The sequence below is a fragment of the Balaenoptera ricei genome, chromosome 14 (assembly GCF_028023285.1).
Source record: "Balaenoptera ricei isolate mBalRic1 chromosome 14, mBalRic1.hap2, whole genome shotgun sequence".
NCBI lineage: Eukaryota > Metazoa > Chordata > Mammalia > Artiodactyla > Balaenopteridae > Balaenoptera > Balaenoptera ricei.
The window spans coordinates 91,871,504-91,888,067 of record NC_082652.1 but is presented as its reverse complement, the minus strand read 5'-3'; the positions used below and the strand labels follow the sequence as shown (position 1 = coordinate 91,888,067).

General features: G+C 45.8%; 1 protein-coding gene across 9 annotated transcripts in view; it reads right to left on the bottom strand.

The window, feature by feature from the left end:
• Window positions 1-16,564, bottom strand: part of ZNF236 (zinc finger protein 236) — a 98,976-nt gene that overhangs the window by 33,672 nt on the left and 48,740 nt on the right. For all 9 annotated transcript variants that reach the window (XM_059895618.1, XM_059895609.1, XM_059895610.1 and 6 more), the window contains 8 exons: window positions 9,627-9,768; window positions 8,731-8,991; window positions 5,874-6,118; window positions 5,063-5,164; window positions 4,401-4,552; window positions 2,616-2,719; window positions 1,071-1,222; window positions 96-308 (listed from right to left, as the gene is read on the bottom strand). In XM_059895618.1, the coding sequence (XP_059751601.1) occupies window positions 96-308; window positions 1,071-1,222; window positions 2,616-2,719; window positions 4,401-4,552; window positions 5,063-5,164; window positions 5,874-6,118; window positions 8,731-8,991; window positions 9,627-9,768 (1,371 nt within the window). The remainder of the gene's footprint in view (window positions 1-95; window positions 309-1,070; window positions 1,223-2,615; window positions 2,720-4,400; window positions 4,553-5,062; window positions 5,165-5,873; window positions 6,119-8,730; window positions 8,992-9,626; window positions 9,769-16,564) is intronic.

Below are 16,564 nucleotides of genomic sequence, written 5' to 3'. Positions count from 1 at the left end.
AGTTAATATACTGGTACAAATCACCTCTGAAATGAGTTAATCACTAAGTTTCAGCATCGGCTGATGATAAACCTGAATCAACAAAGGGACCACACCTCCTCCTTCCGCCTCTCCCGGTGCTGACCCAGCCGAGGGGACTGTCTGGTGCCTCTTCATGTGCTTTTTACAATGAACTGTGGTTCGGAAACCCTGCTCGCAAAACGGACACTTGTAGGGCTTCATGCTCATGTGCGTGGCCGTGTGCCTGGTGAGGCTGCCGTTGGTTGTGAAGGAAGCGTTGCAGACGCTGCAGCTGAACGCCTTTTCTCCTGCGACAGCAGAGACGGGGTCAGAACACGTTCATTACCTGAAAACCGTACGCAATCAAAGCAAAGATGCGCTCAACAAGCTGCAAAACCGAAGAGCATGTACTTGCTGTGGTCCCCAATTTTTAGGAATTGAGGGTCTTTCAAGAAGAGGTTATTTTAAGAAGACGGACGGTCATAATGAAGCAGACAGACCATACTAAGCCCTGACAAGATGTGAAATCACTGCTGGTGGACAAGGAAAATGGTGCAGCCACTCTGGAAAGGCCACTCTGGTTTGGTAAACCCCAAGGTTTAAACAGCTAGCGTATGACCAAGCAAGTCCACTCCTAAACAGAGAAGCGAAAACTTGCATCCACACAGAGACGCACAAAACGTTCATGGCCAAGATTACTCCTGACGGCCGAAAAACGGCAACACCACAGCTGTCCAACAGCTGAGCAGCGGACAAGCAGAACGCGGCCTCTCCACACAGTGGACTACCAGTCGGCTATACAAATAAGTGGGACCCGTGCCACAACGCGGGTGGACCCTGAACACGTGCTTGCTGAGTGAGGGAAGCCAGTGACAAAGGGCACCGTGTCATATGGTTCCGTTTACAGGAAGAGCCCGGAACAGGCAAATCCACATGGACAGGAGACAGGTCAGTGGTTGCCTGGGGCTGGGGGCCCTGAGGGGTGTGACGAAAATGCGCTAGAATTCATATGCTCTAGAATCACGTATGGTTTTCCTTGTGTTTACATCCAGTGCGAGGCAGACAATGACCTGTGTGTGTCTTCTCGTGGGACTTGAGGACCCCAGAGGAAACGAAGCCACGTCCACAGAGCTTGCACTTGTAGGGCTTCTCCCCGGTGTGTGACCGCACGTGCTGCTTCAAGTGGCTGGACTTCTTAAAGCCTTTGTTGCAATAGTCACATCTATACACACAACACAGACCATGTTAATTCACAGCATGATCACAAATGCAACACCTGAGAAGGGAAGAAAAGCAAACACTCTTCACCAACAATCAGTAAACAATCAGGCATAACTGTTACAGAAACCAGGTATGCTCTCCAACATTTAAAACTCTGAAATACTAGGAAGAAAAACTTGTTAGATCAAATTCTGCTCAGACTGTACCCTTAAACATATTTTATTATTTCAAAGTTAGTAAAACCTATAGCAATCCTCCAGGAGAAATAAAATTTGATTAACTACGAACTATTCCTTTAAACATAACAGGGAATTTATCATGTGCTATTTTCTTTACCAAGTCATAAGACGCTGCGAACCCTTCCGCTGCATTAGGGTCAGAATCACCTCTGAGTCTAGACACTTGGAAATGTCAGTTCGTATACTCTTTAGTTGATAAAATACTTTACCAAACAGATGTTACTAGAGCTATTTTGAATAATATATAAATATGTAGTGTTATTTTCCTCTCAGTTGCTATGAAATATATTAAAATTAAGGATGAAACAATTATAAATTTCAAAATTCCTATTCACATATTATTAAAAAATTTTTTAAAATTCTGAAAGCTTATTCCATTTTATTTCCCTATTTTTTCCATTTCTAGGTTTTAATCTGTGACAGGAAGGTACACAGAGCACACAGCTCAGCACACAGCAGCAAGTTCTTAATAAATGTTGAATGAACGAATGGGGAATGAATGAATGAATGGCCAGAAGTCCAGGAACGCCCAAGCAGATGTCACAAAGGAATCATGAGAAAATATCATACTAATCTCACTTAAAAATACCGATGCAAAATCCCAAGTTAAACATTATTCAACAAGTATGAATAATGGAATAAATGGAAGTGAATAAATGGAAGTGTGACTAAAGTAACAGGAGGTTATATATGAAACACACAAAGAGCCTTGGACAAAAAGGCACGATATAAATCCAAGTTATCTCTGAAGACACGGTAACAGTGGCCTAGAGTGGGGACAGAAAGCTACAGCAGAGTAGTTTACGGGCACAGGCTGCTGCATCCAAACCCCGCCCATGTCACTGACCAGCTGTAGAAGCTTTAGCAAGTGAGTCTCTTTGGTCTCAGATACTTTCTTTATAAAACGGGGGTGACAATAGACCCTGTTTCCCAGAGCTTTTGTGAAGCTGCAGGAATGGTGCAGGTGGGCGCTGGGAGCAGCAGGACGGGCTGCGGTCTGAGCGTGCGTACCCGGAGGAGCGCGCGTACCCGGAGGAGCGCACATACCTGTAGGAGCGTGCGTACCTGGAGGAGCGTGTTTATCTGTAGGAGCGTGCGTACCTGGAGGAGCATGTGTATCTGTAGGAGCGTGCGTACCCGGAGGAGCGTGCGTACCTGTAGGAGCGCCGGCTCTGCTCCTCGCTGTCCTCCAGGAACGGGGGACGTGGCGCCTGCAGCTCCAGCTCCTGCTGGGATGACTCCTGAATCAAACGACTTGCCTAAAACGTAGCAGAAGCACAGAGCGGACTGCTTGAACATCTATGAATGAATACAAACACCTAACAACTAAGGATAAGAACACTCATAAATGTGGATTTAAAAGGGAGAAACCTCAATTAGGTCGTTGCAATCATTTGGGCCAAATTAATAACAAAAATCATCTATACCAATTTTATTGAAGAAATACTTATTTTATTTTCCATTAACTTGCTTTAATACGAAGTTTAACCAAGCATGAAACTGATCTTTCCATATTTTTTATGTATATTAAGAGACTACTCTTTCATCTGCTCTACTCTTACTGAGAGTGAACAAAACGGCCTGCTTTCTTAAAATACTAAGTCCCCTCGCTTGTCACAAAATCACGGGGGGAGAAAGCATGTTCCCAGCCCAGGAGCAGCAGGCCTGGGGACAGCAGCCCCTTAACCCGACACTTTCCGGCCACAGGTGGTGCAGCCCAGGGACTGGGCAAAGATCTGCAGGAAACACCCATGTTCAGCGGACAGAGCGCAGGCTGACCTTCAGGACGTGGGGGACAGGCGCAGGAGGGGCCAGAACAGTGGAGAACCTGTCTGCGTGCGTGCGTTTCCCCTGGCTTCCGGGACCCGCCCCGAAAAGCCACGAGTGAGCGGGTGTGCAGTCTTGCTCAGAGGGCCGAGTGAAGGCAAGCCACAGAGGGGCATGCCCCCCACCACCCAGATTCAGCGCCTACTGTCAATTACGCAGCTTCGAGCTGGGAAAACATGCTCTGAAAATTTCACTGGAGGGTCCAGGTCCTCCACTTGGCAAAAGTTACCCACAGGGGCTTTTAAAGAGAGAAAACAAGGACTTCCTGGTGGCGCAGTGGTTAAAAATTCTGCCTGCCAACGCAGGGGACACGGGTTCGAGCCCTGGTCCAGGAGGATCGCACATGCCGCGGAGCAACTAAGCCCCGTGTGCCACAACTACTGAGCCTGCGCCCTAGAGCCCGCGAGCCACAACTACTGAAGCCCGCGTGCCTAGAGCCCGTGCTCCGCAACAAGAGAAGCCACCACAATGAGAAGCCCGTGCACCTCAACCAAGAGTAGCCCCCTCTCGCCGCAACCAGAGAAAGGCCACACGCAGCAACGAGGACCCAACACAGCCCAAAAAAAATTTAAAAAGTAAATATTGAAAAAAAGAGAGAAAGAAAACAATTGATTTGCCAATCATTTTCACCACTACTGAAAGATTTCCAAAAATGGCAAAATCAATACCAAAACAAAAACTTAAATGCCTCCAACTTGAATGAGAGATGAAAATTTTAAATGATGCATTTAAATATGTATCTTTAGTATGTCAGCCTTCATTATATTTTCATTCTAACACGTTCCTTTTAAGATTCCACAAATTAAAATGCTTAGGTTTTCTCGCTAAAGCAATGTGATATCCTTCAGATGTTACTGAAGTCAGTTACACTCTCCTGACTTTCCTGACATTTAACCAAAAAGGTAAAGCCACATCATGGGAATGGAATCTTAAAACGAAAATGTTTTAAGGGAACAGAAGCCCTATCTGATAAACATTGAGGTTTTCACAGGTGATGCAGCAATCTTAAAGTTGCAACAAGTTAACATGCCCTCTTAAGTAAGCAAATTTTAAATAATTACAGTGAAGAATAAGATAGAATCTGCTCAATGATGAGACTTCTGCAATACTCACTACATTAATGGTATCAGAGCTAGGAACCGGAAGTAAGTTCTGCTGATGGAAGCTCGTGGACAGGGCTTGAGACTCCAGTGTGCTAGAATCTTGTAACTGTTGGACGGGTGGAAACTGAGTCTGTTGATTGTATGCATCAGTCACTGTAAAACCTGAAATAAATTAGAAGACATGAGTTCTACAAAAAATACTAAAGTTGCACACACACACAAAACCAAAAAAGGTTGGTTTTACAAATAAAGGTATTTAAAGGAACATGTCTACTTTCTGAACGGGAATCAGGATTATTAGTTTTTATCAGCAGGCTCTAAAGTGACCTGCTCACAGGCAAGAGGCTACGCTCAGCTCCCATCCTTGCAGGGCAGGCTGACACACCAGCCACAAACAAGTCCCAGTTTCTACTCAATTACCTTTCCTTGGCTAGAAACCAGGCGTAGAATGGTCATTAAAGTCCCTTTCTGGAAAATCTGAACAGACTACAAAATAGCGTGTGCGTGCATGTGTACACACACACACACACGCTACCCACGCAAGAGGTTATCTGGTTCGATAACTGGTCATAAATTTGAGCAGAGCACTAAAACAAACACTCAAGGTTGCTGTGAGGTTAAACCCAACCAGGCGCAGCTCACTGGAGAGCCGCAGGGAAGTCCGCCACTGACCCTGTGACAGGCCCGCTGGCTCGAAGGGCTGCGGCGGGGGGGCCTGCTGCTCGTACTGGCCCACGTGCCCCTCCAGGGTGCGCTGCTGGACCACAAGCCTGTCTGAAGACAAGAAGCACAGACGAGGGCGGGAGATTCGTAAACCCGGAAGCCGCTCCACATCTACCAACCTGTCCAAAAGGATGCTTCGGTGAGTTTCCAAAAAGCAGCCTCCTTGTTTGGAAAAGACAGTAGGAAGACAATTCATACAGAGGGTACAAACTTACATATGTTGGGTTAAAAAGTACAAAACCCTGCTCACAGACCAAATACTTCTTGGGACGCCCATAAAGCAAACAGCAAGCTGACCAGCCAACCGTCTGTCAGGCCCGCAGGAGGCCGGAAGCCTGAGCCGACTCTGTCACTGAGCTCACCGTCCCCCCGGTGAGCCGGCGTCTTTCTGCAGCGAGGCCTCCCCGCAGGAGGCAGCGCGCTGGCCGAGGGGCCTCAGCTCCCGCAGCCAGCAGCACCCAGCCCACGGCCTCACGCTGGCAAGTCCGGGAGCCGCGCACCAGGACACGCGTGATCACGCAGATGGGCGCTCAGTGAAAACCAAAGACTCTCTCGCGGTAGGCTCAGGGGTGAAAGTGGGTGACAAGCAGCGCGTATCGAAAGGTCCCGTTTCTACCATTCTAAAGGCACCGCAGACTCTCTCACGCTCAGACACACGGCACAAACTGCGCTTTAAAAGGTCAGAGACGAGAGGGCCAGCGGGGACTGGAGTACGAAGGGCTGCAAAACTCCTGAGAGTTAAAAGCCCTGAACCGCTCACCTTCATCTGCTTCCAAAGGCTGACCCGCCATCTGCTGGCCGAGCCCCGCCTCCACGCCGGCAGGCGGCCCCAGGTCCAGCACGGCCCCGGGGTTGTCGGCCACGGCCTCAGCGGTCGGCTGCAGCGCGGCGTTCTCAATCCCCACCTGCAGCTGGGCGGGCACGTGCATGCCCTGCTGGTCCACGGCGCCGTCGTCTAGCGGGCAGGCCTGCTGGTGCTGCCGGAGCTGCTGGGCAAGCTCAAATCTTCAAAAAATGGACAACAGTCCGCAGCGTCAGCTGCTGTCAAACACCGCGGGCACGCGACGTGCGATTTGTTCAGTGACAGTTTTCATTTTAAACTGTTTCACTTTGAAGTCGCGGCGGCAATCCAGTTGAGAGCTAAATACTACAAATAATCTGAAAGAAAACCCACGTGCCCTTATCGCTAAGCGCTTTCACAGACTATAGGGGCCTGAAGGCAACAAGGATTTTTCAAAGTCTGAACGATACAAAAGATGCCACGTTTCAAAGCTCAACTCTCCCAATTCAAATTCTGCGATGAGCTGAGGTGTTCAAAACAAGAAGTGCACGAGATGCGGCAGCGCCCTGACAGGCTGCCTTCAGCGCTACACACACGCGCGGGAGAGACGGGGCCCTCCTGCAGCCTGCCAGGCCGTGCGCGGCTCACTGGCCAGTGGGCCACAGGCTGCAGGACCTGGACCACGAGGCATGTGGCCGCGATGGTTTTCTGCAAGATCATTAGTCCTGTTAATATTACTTTCACGTGTACAAAACATACCCGGCATATGTTCATCAAGGCCAACAATTTCTCTTTCAAAGAGAAAAATGAACAATGAATTCAGTGAATGAATCAAAAAAACTGGGGGAAAAACAAACAAAAAACCCCAGGTCAAACAATGATCTGATTAACAGGCTGTGCAGTATCTCAGCCATGAAGGGGCTACTCCAGTCAGACTCACACAAGCTCTACCCGACGCTGGATGCCAGAATCACGTGAATCTGCCGATTCAGGATTCCATTCTGAGCTCCAAAAGCCTTTCCTCTTCATTTTCTGATATCAAAAACAGTCACTTCTCAACTACTTTTACTGAGGAGGGCGGTAACAAAAATGTACTGAAAAGCAGCAAAGGAAAGAACACGCACTGTCACACCTCCACCACAGGGTGACTGTACAGTGGTGCCATGGGTTCACGGGGTCCCCTCCACCACCCCGAAGGAGAGGAAATGTGCCCTCTGTCGTGAGTGGTGGAGCCTTGTTTTCTGTTCGTTTGCCTGGGTGTTTTCACAACTCTTACTACAGAGACTTTTTATTTTTAATGTAAGTGTATATAGCCTTTTAGGAATTTCCAAGACTTCAAACAAAGGGATCAAACGACTGGAGCTGCTGCCTGCTTGCAGGCAGGTTCAAAGTACACGCCATCTGTAAGATAAACCCCCAACTCTGCAATGACAGACCTACCCGTCCTTACGCTGCCACCTGAAAGTCACGCACACTCTCCCCTGGCGTAAGCGTGGCTCGCGTCCCTCAGCGGAACCCTGGACAAGCAGTGGCCAAGGCAACACCCCACTGACAGAGATGACCTGGCTGAAAGCAGCTGACCCTCCTCCCAGAAATCACACCACTGGCCTCTGAGCCTGTGAGCTGTACTCCCAACACTACCACAAAAGTACACCGTGAAAGCCAGGCGCCTTGCAGAAAGAGGCACTATTCACCATGCTCTGGGCAAGCCGTGACCACGCCCCACTTCTCTTAGCAGGGCACCGCTCTTAGGCGATCCTGCTACGGGGAGCAGGAGCATGCACTCTGAGCGTCTCCACCCCCATGAACTCCCCAGTTCCTGAATGCGTGTGAAGCATAGAACTTCCTCCATAAAATGCAGCCAAGTATAACTGGATATATGATTGGCAAGCGTCCCCCAACTGACACCACCAATCTCATATTCCCTAGATGGTCTCGAGAAGCACTTAAACTCCTCGGCTACACAATCAACCATGCCAAAATCGAGGACAGCCCATTCTGTCAAGTGTGCTTTGGCATCCAGAGGGATAAAACCAAAACACTCTTTCTCAGAGTTACCTTATTCTAACAGTTGGGAGTTTTGTTTGGTAGGTAATACCTGGACACAGACATCCGGGTTAAAATACGGCTCAAAAGTAAACATTCTAGGGCAGAAGGCTAATATTCTTTCCTGGTAAGCCTGGTAACTCTTGTTTTCAAAGTCTCCTAGGAGGTGGTCATGGTCACCTTGTCCAGGCTTTCCGTTACAATACAGAATTCTGTGGCTTCACAGAAGCACCACTGAATAAGCTCCAGACACAGTCAGAAATGTGTCTCTGTAAGGGCTCTTTGGGTCACCTCCATTTACAGATGAGGCAGCCCTCTAAGCAAGCAAAAATCTAAGTTAGCTTTAATGATGGATTTATGTGTTAGCTAAAACATATTTTCTTTCTGTCAACAACCTACAATAATTACCATTCAGATAACACTAATGATATGCCTAGAGATCACAGAGTTGACCAAGATTTTCTTTTTTGAAATCTTCATTACCTCATTATAGTAGACACTGTCTATCTAGCATTTTATCTACTACTGATTAGCAGTTTTAAGAGAGTTTAGAAAGCATTTAGGCCAACACTGACTACTTCAACACTACATTAAAAATACAAATGATGTGCTTTAGTCTATGGCTCTCAATAGGTCATTAAACACTGATACAGAAGTTTCTTTAGCTCATACACCTCCCGCTAGAAGTAATAATAAAGGAAACAAAGACAACTATTTCTTCAAAATGCTCCCCACCATCATCTGGGAATTATAAGGATTGTTAAAAAGTGACCATCAGAATTATACCTACCTATGGGTTTTCATGTGCTTTTTGCAATTTAGTGAGGTCTTAAATGTTTTCTGGCAATAGGGACACATATAGGGACGAAGGTCGTTATGGATGCCCATATGTCGCCGTAAGCTACCACCAGTAGTGAAAGCTCCATTACATATCAGACACTTGAAAGATTTAAGTCCAGTGTGCGTTCGGACGTGTGCTTTGAGCACTCCTGCAGAAACAAAGCCTCTTCCACACTGAGAACATTTAAAAGGCTTTTCACCTGTATGTGATCTAAAAAGAATAAAAATGGTAATGAATAAGCGTCTTACGCTTTCACACTGCTTCCTAATTTAGCACGCACTCTAGTAATTCTCTCCCTTGGCCACCCCTTTGCTGAGCTCAGCAGCAGAGACTCAGCTCTCACGTCCCCACAACGGGACCTGAGACTCAGCGCTCAGGTGACTCATCTGAAGTCCTGGGGCTCGCATACAACCGACACAAAACCAGACCCCACATCCTCTTCTACGTTCTGTCCTCTTCTCATGACCCCTCACTGTCTCTCGTGATCAGGTTTCTATCAATACTTCCTTTTCACTGTTGCTAGCACCTGATGAATACAGCCGAAAAACTGTGAAAGAGCATAATCCTAATGAAACAAACCCCATACTTCTCTGACATGTCCCAGAGATTGCAAATACTGAAATATAATAGGAGTGTAAATAAAATTCAGTGCCGGTTTGTGGGTAAAACATTTTGGTCAAGACACTGAAGAATGAAAATATCAATTATCAGTAAATATTCTGGGGTCAAGAGTGACATTTTAAATAACAAAAGCTAACACTACCATTCTTAGTATTTCCACAAGTCACCAGATCACTAAATCACTGTAACTATAAATTTCCATCTCTGAATCTATGTTACCTTACCTGATGTGTTGTTTAAGATGGCAAGATTTTTTATAGGCACGATGACAGTAAAAACACTTGTATGGTCTATCTGCTTCATTTACAAAATTATTATTAAAATAACTTTGAAAAAGCTGGTTTCTTGGAATGGGCTGGATAAGACCTACAAACCAAAAGAAAATCAGGAATAATTCACTGTCAATGCTACTAATAAATGTCAAACGGCATCTGCTTTACCCAGAAGATAAAAAATCCTGAAGAGCTAGATTCCAATGTTGCGACTAATTGCTATTTTAATTTGTGTTAGGAACTCGCTATTTAAAGAACACCTATCAGGAAACACTTAATAGAGTTAATATAAGATAGATACTCTTTTCGACATAAGGAACATTTATACTGTCACAATTACTTCTCTTTGTTCTAGAGCCAATTTTTCATGGATTTCTACATTTAACTTTCTATATGAGCATCTGTTGGCATGCAATTTATACAGCTACATCAACATTTAGGTTAATCAGAGTTTTTAAGTCCCTTATTTGTTCAGTATGAAGACTGTACCCTAGGTACTATAACAAATTCAAGACAGAAATGATTCCAACATGATTTTTTGTTCTAAGAAAGTCAGGGTTTTCATAGAAATTTTATTAAAAGAAAATCTGTAAACAGCAAAATTACAACCTTAAATATTTCAGGTTTTACATACTTTCAATGAATAAAGAATGCCCTTACGTTGACCGTGTAATAAGTATGTCTTGATCAAGCAATTGAATTATTTATGAAATTCAGGACAAACATACAGTTGAACCCTCTGAATTACTTAATGTTCACCTGGAACAACAAGAGGAAGATGCACATTGTCAGTTCTACCTGGGCTGCTCCTCTCTCTCCCAGACAACGCAGCTGTCAGCCAAGACTCTGGACTGCCCATGCTCCCTGCTCCCTGGGCTGTGCCATTCACTTCCCTGCGATGATCACCAACAGGCACCTCCTCACACACTGCTGTCCAGACTGTCCCTAACAGTGCGGGTTACGGCTCAATCCTGTCCCCTAAAACCTGCTTGTTCCTCCCAACTCTCCTAGCTGTACGTAAGGAACCCCATCCTCCTAGTCATGCGGGGGCCAGGGATTTCAGACTCTTGGAGCCGCTCGTTACGTTTGCCATTTGCCAGTCCTGGAGATCCCACTTCTCCAGTGTTCTTAAACTTGTTTCCTCGTTTCTATTTCCACTGCTACCATTCTCGAACAACGGGGGGAAAGACGGCAAAGCTGGAGAGGATTCGACATAGAAATAGAAATTGCTTCACTCGCACGTGAGACGTAACTGAACGGACCCGCACTTCCCGATGCTGCATGAGAAGCTCATTTACTTTTCAAAGAGAATTCAGAACCTCCCTTGTGGGACTTCCCTGGCGGTCCAGTGGTTAAGACTCTGCCCTCCCAAGGCAGGGGGCACAGGTTTGATCCTGGTTGGGGAGCTAAGATCCCACACGTTGTGTGACACGGCCAAAAAATAAAAAAATTAAAAAAAATAACAGAACCTCCCTTGTGATGTGTGTACAATCCACAGGGCACACACTCGATGAGCTGCCAAACCTTCTCCCATTTCACGAGGATTCAGGACTGGGGAGCTGCGTGGGAACCACGCAAAGATCTTCCCTCCGGGCGCTCCAGCATCGCTCTACCCATCACGGCATCGCCCTGCTTTTTCCCAACAACTCCTCTCTCGCGCTCAAGAAGAGAAAACTTCAGTCCTTCAGTCCACCCCACCACCTTCCCCAGGACACACGTGCTAAGTCTGCTGCAGACAGGCTGACACGCCTGGTGCTCAGAGGCAAGATGGCCGTACAAGGGCTGATTCCCGAACCCAGACGCACGTTCACTCTTCTGCGTGGCTCTGTGTCAGACACGCACCTAGACCAGCCTCCTGAATGTTCTGCTCTGCCTTCTCGTATCACCAACAGAAGAAGGTCCCTGCCACAGTGAGCTGGGACCCTAACGGCAATCTGCTCAACCGCCTCCCGTGGTCTGTCACCGAGAACGGGGCCACTGCGACCACCCGGCTCGGCCTCCTGGCACGGGTCCCCACCTCCCTCCACACCCACCGCCAACTCCTACCCAGGCAGCTTCGTGATGTGATCCTTAACGAGCCTCACTTTCCCACCTCCACGCTGACTCATTTCTGTCCCAGCACTTGTCACTGCTGGTTCTCTTTTCTCTTTCCCCACTCCCTGGGCTAGAGCTTCTGGAGCCTGGGGCCTGCCCCATGGTCACGGATGTACCCCTGAGCCAAGGAGCACTGGCCAAGTAGGACACGTAGATACGATCGAATATATTAATGATCCTGTTCTCAGTGTTTACAAAATCAGAGAAAGAAGGGAAGGAAAGAAGCACGCACAAATTCCAACCAAGATCGTTGATTCACGGTCTGACGGTCAACCTTTATTGGACATCTACTTTCAGGGAATCATGCTAGATTCTATGAAGAGAACAGAAAACTCAAGTGAGTATTTTCCAAACTGGCAGCCAAAAAGGGTGGCGCCTCTGGTCACTGTGAAGCTTGTGAAACTGTGAACCTCAAATGCGCTGCAAGGAAGGTCCACAGGCAACACATAACAGCAACTGTTAGGCACAGTTCCCCGGTATCTTATGCAAACAGGTTCAGTAACTATTAGCATAAAGTACCACTTAATTAAAACTGTAAGCTCCAAGTAATATCTGATAAGCCATTTTCTTGTTCATTGCTGAACTTAACGGAATGAGTGATTTCTAAGAAAAACACCAATAAAAAAATTTAAAACTCTCCTCCCACAATTAAAATGAACTGTACAAATATACAAACGTGAGAAATTAATTTTATAGACTTCATCAGACAAGATATACATTAAAAAGCAACACAGGAAAGTGAAATAATTTTAAGCAATTAGTTATATAAATTATTTATATAAATTGTATAAATTCGTGAAAGTAGGTAAAGTAAATGAAATTCACAAGGTAATTTTTAAAAAGTAAAAAGCCCTCCTATAGTTGTCTTGTATCTGTTTCATAGGGAAAAAAATAAGATATTCACAAATAAGAAAACAAAAGTATTGCTTTTGCCATTTCCCACATCAAAAAAAAAAAAAAAGCCATGCTGGGTGCTGGGGGCACGGCTGTGCAGGGCTTCACTGCCTCCCGGTCAGCCTGAGGTCAGCTAGCAAGCGGGGCTCCGGGTGAGCACCTCCCTAGCCTGCAGCACAGACGCCAAGCTTGTCAGACGGCAGAGCCGGGCTGCACCCCTACGGCTCCGGGCCGCACCCCTAAGGCTCCGGGCCGCACCCCTAAGGCTCCGGGCTGCACCCCTAAGGCTCCGGGCTGCACCCCTAAGGCTCCAGGCTGCACCCGATTTAGCACCTTCGGAGAGCTCCCCGCCCGTCTGCCACAACAGGCCCTGACTTCCAGCCTGCGCTGAAGCAGCCTGACGCCAGAATCTACCGGGAGACTTCAGACTGACTGTCCGTGCCAGGCCTTGAAGCTGTGAGCCCTGTCAGGCCCACAGACGTCCCTCCTCTCCAAGTCACCCCCATTCTGGTGCAGGGTCCCCCCTCCAGCCTCACTGTTCTTCCAGCTCTTTCTCCTGTGGCTTCTGGAACCTATGTTCCACAGCAAACAAGTTCTCCATCATAAACAGGTCCCATAAACAGAATGTTTAGTTACTCCTTTCTTTTCCGAAACAGCAGGTCTGTGGTCGAACGGCTTGCCTTGAAGCTCTGGCTCCTCAGGACCATTCTGAATCTGAGGAGCTCTAGCCTCCTGTCCCGGCCCATCTCTGTCTCCCAGTCTGTCTTCGCTTCCTCCCCAGTCCCACCTGCCCTCCACGAACCGAATCCCTTTATCCAATCCCTTGCCAATATGCACTTGTGCAAGTCCTCTGGCCCTTTCTCAAATAATTCACAAGATCATAAAAAGAAAAACAAAAGAACGTGCCCAGTAACACCCCTCAGAGACAACCATAATGAACAGTTTAGTATCCACTCTAACAAAAGAGTCTGTAATGTGAAAACATAAGTGGGATCAACCATACACACTGTTCTGGAACTATCTGTTCATACTTCATACATATACTTAACTCTCCAAGTCATTATATATGACATCATTCCCATCACCCTTTGGATGCCGGCAAGGAACTCCACTGTACCAGTATACCCAGTTCCCTTAATGCACTTCTGGCGGACATTCTGCCTGTTGCTAACTGTACACTACTGCAGGGCTGCAATAAACAACCTAGTACATACAGCTGTTCCCTTAGTGTCTCCCCGCTAGACACAGAAGTACAACCTAGTACATACAGCTGTTCCCTTAGTGTCTCCCCGCTAGACACAGAATTACAACCTAGTACATACAGCTGTTCCCTTAGTGTCTCCCCGCTAGACACAGAAGTGCAATCTAGTACATACAGCTGTTCCCTTAGTGTCTCCCCGCTACACACAGAATTACAACCTAGTACATACAGCTGTTCCCTCAGTGTCTCCCCGCTAGACACAGAATTACAATCTAGTACATACAGCTGTTCCCTCAGTGTCTCCCCGCTAGACACAGAAGTACAATCTAGTACATACAGCTGTTCCCTCAGTGTCTCCCCGCTAGACACAGAATTACAACCTAGTACATACAGCTGTTCCCTTAGTGTCTCCCCGCTACACACAGAAGTACAATCTAGTACATACAGCTGTTCCCTTAGTGTCTCCCCGCTAGACACAGAATTACAACCTAGTACATACAGCTGTTCCCTTAGTGTCTCCCCGCTAGACACAGAAGTACAATCTAGTACATACAGCTGTTCCCTTAGTGTCTCCCCACTAGACACAGAAGTACAGCCTCTGGGCAGCATCCAGGCATAGTTATTTTTAAACAGAACCCCAGATGATTCTGCGATCTTTGGGGGTGAGGGTAGGGGTCCCACCTTGAGCTCCTCAGAAAGTGAAATAACAGGCTTCATTTTTCCGATGCTTTATTTTTCACGTCTAATAATTTTACAAAGTTCTGTTAAAAAGCTAGGCTAATTATAAGGTCGTAATCTTTGAAGAAAAAAATTAAAGGTGAATTAAACATACATAAAACCCCTAAGGTCTTGGCCTCATTATGTCATTTCTACTAGACCATCAGTCCCTTTATATATATATATATATATGTGTGTATTTTATTTTAAGGAAACTACTAATCTTAAAGAAAGGCATGGATAAATTTCAGCTAATATGCCTCAAAAACAAACTAGAGATGTCCTTAAAACTTCCTAAAATTCCTTCTATACTAACAGAAGAAAAAGTTTTATCTTGTTATGGTGCTTGGGGAAAATACAACTTAGTCTTACAAGAGCTACCATAAACCACAAAAGAACAAAATGATGACAAACATAACACATATTATATATCACACATAACATATAAAATAAATTTGGTATACTAGGTTAGACAAATATGTGAAAGAAAAAGCAAGATAAATGCACTAATATCAATATGATTAAAACATGAATATAAACTTGGAAGATCAATCATTACAGCGCTGAGGTTTAAAATAATAGATAACCAGGGACTTCCCTGGTGGTGCAGTGGTCGAGGCTCTGCGCTCCCAACGCAGGGGGCCCGGGGTTCAATCCCTGGTCAGGGAACTAGATCCTGCATGCCGCAACTAAGAGTTTGCATGCTGCAACTAAGGAGCTGGCGAGCTGCAACTAAGGAGCCCATGAGCCACAGCTAAGGAGCCCGCCTGCTGCAACTAAGACCCGGTGCAACCAAATAAGTAAGTAAATAATTAACTAATTAATTAATTAATTAAAAACAAAACAAAAGCCCACTTTTAATTTAAAATAAATAAATTAAAAAAATAATAGATAACCAAAGCCTGGCTCACTTCGAAGAAAATATTTTCCAAACATCTATGCTCCGCAAAAATGGTGGCAGCATACACCATTACACACACTCACACATATGCACAGTCATATATAGAAAACACAGTGATTTCTTTTTTAAAAACATAGATATGTCATATACACATATGATTTGAAAATCCAGAAGCAGCTACAGATCAAAATATTACGATCACCCTGACTCCAATACTTCCCCAGTCTGCACACTGTTTTATTTAAACTTAGTTCTTGAATTTAGAAGAGAAAGCATTTAGAGTACAGTATACCGCATGTCTAGTGAAAACAGCTGCAAGTGCAATGAACTACTACACGGTATCTGTGTTCAGTAAAGACTAGTGGTGCTCGATGCCAAGATCCAGTGGCCACCTGGGCCCCTGGTGGCTCCTCCACACTCCTGCGCCGGGGGCGCAAGGCTGACGGGTGTGGGAGAAGTGAACTTTACTGACCACACCCTGACCCAGACGTCTGAAGACCCAGGTTCTAGTTCTACCATGAGCTCTAGTTGTAGAACCTAAAAGCAATGTTAGAACCCTCTCTAGGGCCCACTTTTTACATCTGTAAAAATGAAGAGTGAGGAATGTAGGCAAGTTTGGGAAAGACTATTTTTAAGTTCCCACGCAGCTCTGGAAGTTTTTAGAATTGCACAACTATATGGGACTATTCCATCCAACAATGCTCCCTTAATACGCAGAGATTAAGTTACTTGCTGTAGTATTTTCTGATGCATTCCAATACTTTCCTAAGTGACAGTAATTAGTGTAAAAGGTACTGAGCTTCAAGTAACCAGACTGGACTGGAACATCTCATCTCCCAGTTAAGTCAAATAATTGTAACCAATCTATGCTAAACCCTCTCTGGCATGTTTTTATCAAGATCTGTCCCCCAAACATAATTACAGTCACATTTTTTCTACATAGCCCCCAAGGAGCTCAGATTCTGAGAGAAGAGACAGACACAAATACAAATAACGACGAAGTGTAAAATAAATATTTAAATATTTTACATTTTACAATGTGAAGCCAGCTCTATGAATCACTTCCCCCATGTGTCCCACTCA